Source organism: Phaethon lepturus, unplaced genomic scaffold (genome assembly GCF_000687285.1).
Source record: "Phaethon lepturus isolate BGI_N335 unplaced genomic scaffold, ASM68728v1 scaffold4958, whole genome shotgun sequence".
NCBI classification, from domain to species: domain Eukaryota; kingdom Metazoa; phylum Chordata; class Aves; order Phaethontiformes; family Phaethontidae; genus Phaethon; species Phaethon lepturus.
Window position 1 is genome coordinate 36,105 of NW_010555390.1, and position 2,777 is coordinate 38,881.

A 2,777-nucleotide genomic window follows, 5' to 3' on the forward strand; every position below is an offset into this window, starting at 1 on the left:
CAAAAAAAAAGAAAAGCAACAACCCAGGTACAAACTATTACTCAGAACTCAAAAACCAAACCAGAGCTGAAAGGACACTTAAAGTAGAATCTCACCGGCAAGTAGCAATTCTGCTTGACCCAGTACAAAAAAAATACTTACATTTTAGAAAGTGTACCTCTGGATATGCCTGGATAACAGCATGAACAGACAGTATCATGTTAATTACAGGGTGACAAACAGCAATTAGTGGAAGAGGATCATAATCCACAGACTGTGCAGGGAACCTGAATTGCATGAGTTCGCCACAGACCCAAGCGGAACAGCTTAAAAACCTACAAACTAATAAAACCTATTTCAAGAAGAAAGACTGTAAGACAGTCTACAGGGTTGGTTGACATTCAGAATATGGTAAGAATATCAATGACAGCACAAAAGCTAAATGATTTTTTTTCCCATCAGTCAGAGTTAATTATTGAGACCTTTAGGAAAGTTTCCCACATTGAAACTCTTTAGGAAGGCTGAGATTCTCCAGATCTTAATACAATACTACACCCATTCCCCCTCTCCCCCGCAAGAGTAACCAACTCTGGAGTAACACGTAATAGTCACTCAGAGGTCCTGGAGAAACTGAAAAATTAAATTACTAACAGCTACAGTAACGAGGTACACCTGGTACCAAAGAAATGAAGGGTAATAAATGGAATGCTGGATTTTGATCTGTAATTGATTGCCTGTAATCCTGGGATGAACTCCGTGAAAGTACCACAGACAAGCCAAGGTAATCTTTGCACTTGCCTAGCAGGGAAAGAAAGAAAAAAAGCTGTAATAATGTAACCGACAATTCTGAGGGTAGACTCAAAACTACAAGAGTCTCTTGGAGAAGACAGTCCTGCTACAGTTCAGTGAAATTCAATGAATACATATAGGTAACAGTTGATTTGTTTAAGAGAATGAACTTGGATTTTCCGATGTCTTTGACAAGATCCTTAGCCCTATATTGTCTTTTAGCTAAAAACTACGCATCATCTCCAACGCCACATGAACTTGGAAATCAGCACAAATACCAAGGTTGAAAAGTTTCATCAACAACACTGAATTATTCAGACTAGTCAAAAAACTCACTGACAAATTGCAGAAAGATTTTGAATACCACATACTCAAATGATAAAATATCAGGAAATCAAATGTATGGTATGCCTTGTAGGACTCTTTGCCAAGAAATTCTCATCCTGAAGCTGTTTACATGTGTAAACAGACACTCGGAAGAGAGACCCACTGAGTGGCTGAGCGCCATCAGGCTGAGAAAATCTCCCAAGCCAAAAGCAGCTGACAGCTAAGGGAACACTTTGATGAAGTATCATTTATGTTTGTCCTGTTCTTACTCTCCCCTGAGCATCTGTTTATGACTACTGCTGGAGAAAGGACAGTTGGCTAGCTGGACTCATGGTACAAAGCAGTACAGCTATTCTAACATAGACAAAGTAAAGCACACTAAGGGCAGGGAGGGGGAGAAGCCCCAATTTTGTTTACAGCATGTTTGTCTATATTAGTCCTTAGGAAACAAAGATATCATAAGTTTTGGTAAACATATCTAAGAAACACTCTCTCAGTTATCAACAGTGTTCCAAGAGGAAAAAAATTTAAAAATTATAGGGATGAGTAAGACTAGAAAATGAAAGAGAATACTGCAATGATAAACCCATAGGACTTCTCTAGTTTGAATGATATACAGTTCAGGTCCTTCTAATGAAAAGAAGAAAAAAAGTGACATAGCAGAATTTAAGATACAGCAAAAAAAAACAAAGTAAGAGAAGATAAAAGGTGCAGAATGTCTTTGGTGTAAGGGTTTGGAAAAGTGGTAAAAAAGAAAATATAACACCATGCTCTACAAGAGTCATAGATGACACGTATGAAATGTAAGCAGAATGAGATTATTGCCCATTTCTCATACCACAACCGCAGCACAGCATCAAACAAAATAAAGCAGCAGTTTTGAACAACCACTTGAAGCAAACTAAAAGATTGGGGTTTTTTGTAGACTGAAAAGTTTTTCCAGCAAGGTGAAGCTTATTCTGCACCGTCTAGGCAATTGCACAAATCCATAGGAAAAGAACCACATCAATGACTAAACACAAATCTCTCTGGGTCAAGTACTCCTTCCTAAGCCCCAGCTCACTGAAAGGAATTATGCTAGCAAGCTTGCACTTTTCCTTCCCTAACCTTAGGGCCACTGTCAGTATTTCAGTCCAGCACAGATGTTTATTGGTTTCAGCCACTGCAGCTGCTCTCCCAAGTTTTTTGTAGGTTCTAAGAGCAGAAACCCTGCACAGATTTTTGCCTTGTACCCAAAAACATAATGCAAGACTTGTACTAGACAAGGGAGCCCTTCTTGGCATTTCATCTGTATTGTTACCTTCCAAATTTTTTTGATCCCTGTGGATGGCCACTCAACATAACAACAACTAACGGAGCTGGTAGGTCCAACAACCCTACTGGGAACAACCCTTGAACTGCCGGTGTGCACAGCATACACTGAGCGAGGACTGTCATCTCCCAGCTGAGCCGCAGTTAGGTCTCTTCTGGACGGCCAGCTGTCAGAGCAAAAACGAAAGCAGCCACCACTTCGTAACACAAGTTTCGGCATTAACAATAACACAACATTTCGGCTGACAAGAAGGTCAACAACAAATCCCGTGTCCGAACACCTAAGAAGTCGGGAAACAGAAGAAAATGGGACGTTCTGAGCCGCCTTCACTAGCGGCGGCACGACGCCCTTTCAGGACGCCCGCTGCCCG

General features: G+C 40.6%; 1 protein-coding gene across 1 annotated transcript in view; it reads right to left on the bottom strand.

Annotated features, from left to right (window-relative positions):
* The window catches only part of FAM185A (family with sequence similarity 185, member A), a gene marked incomplete at both ends in the record, with an annotated part of 33,782 nt that extends 31,095 nt beyond the window's left edge, over positions 1-2,687 (bottom strand). The window contains one exon of the mRNA XM_010292128.1: positions 2,476-2,687. Within this exon, the coding sequence (XP_010290430.1) occupies positions 2,476-2,687 (212 nt within the window). The remainder of the gene's footprint in view (positions 1-2,475) is intronic.
* Between the last annotated feature and the right edge of the window lie 90 nt (positions 2,688-2,777).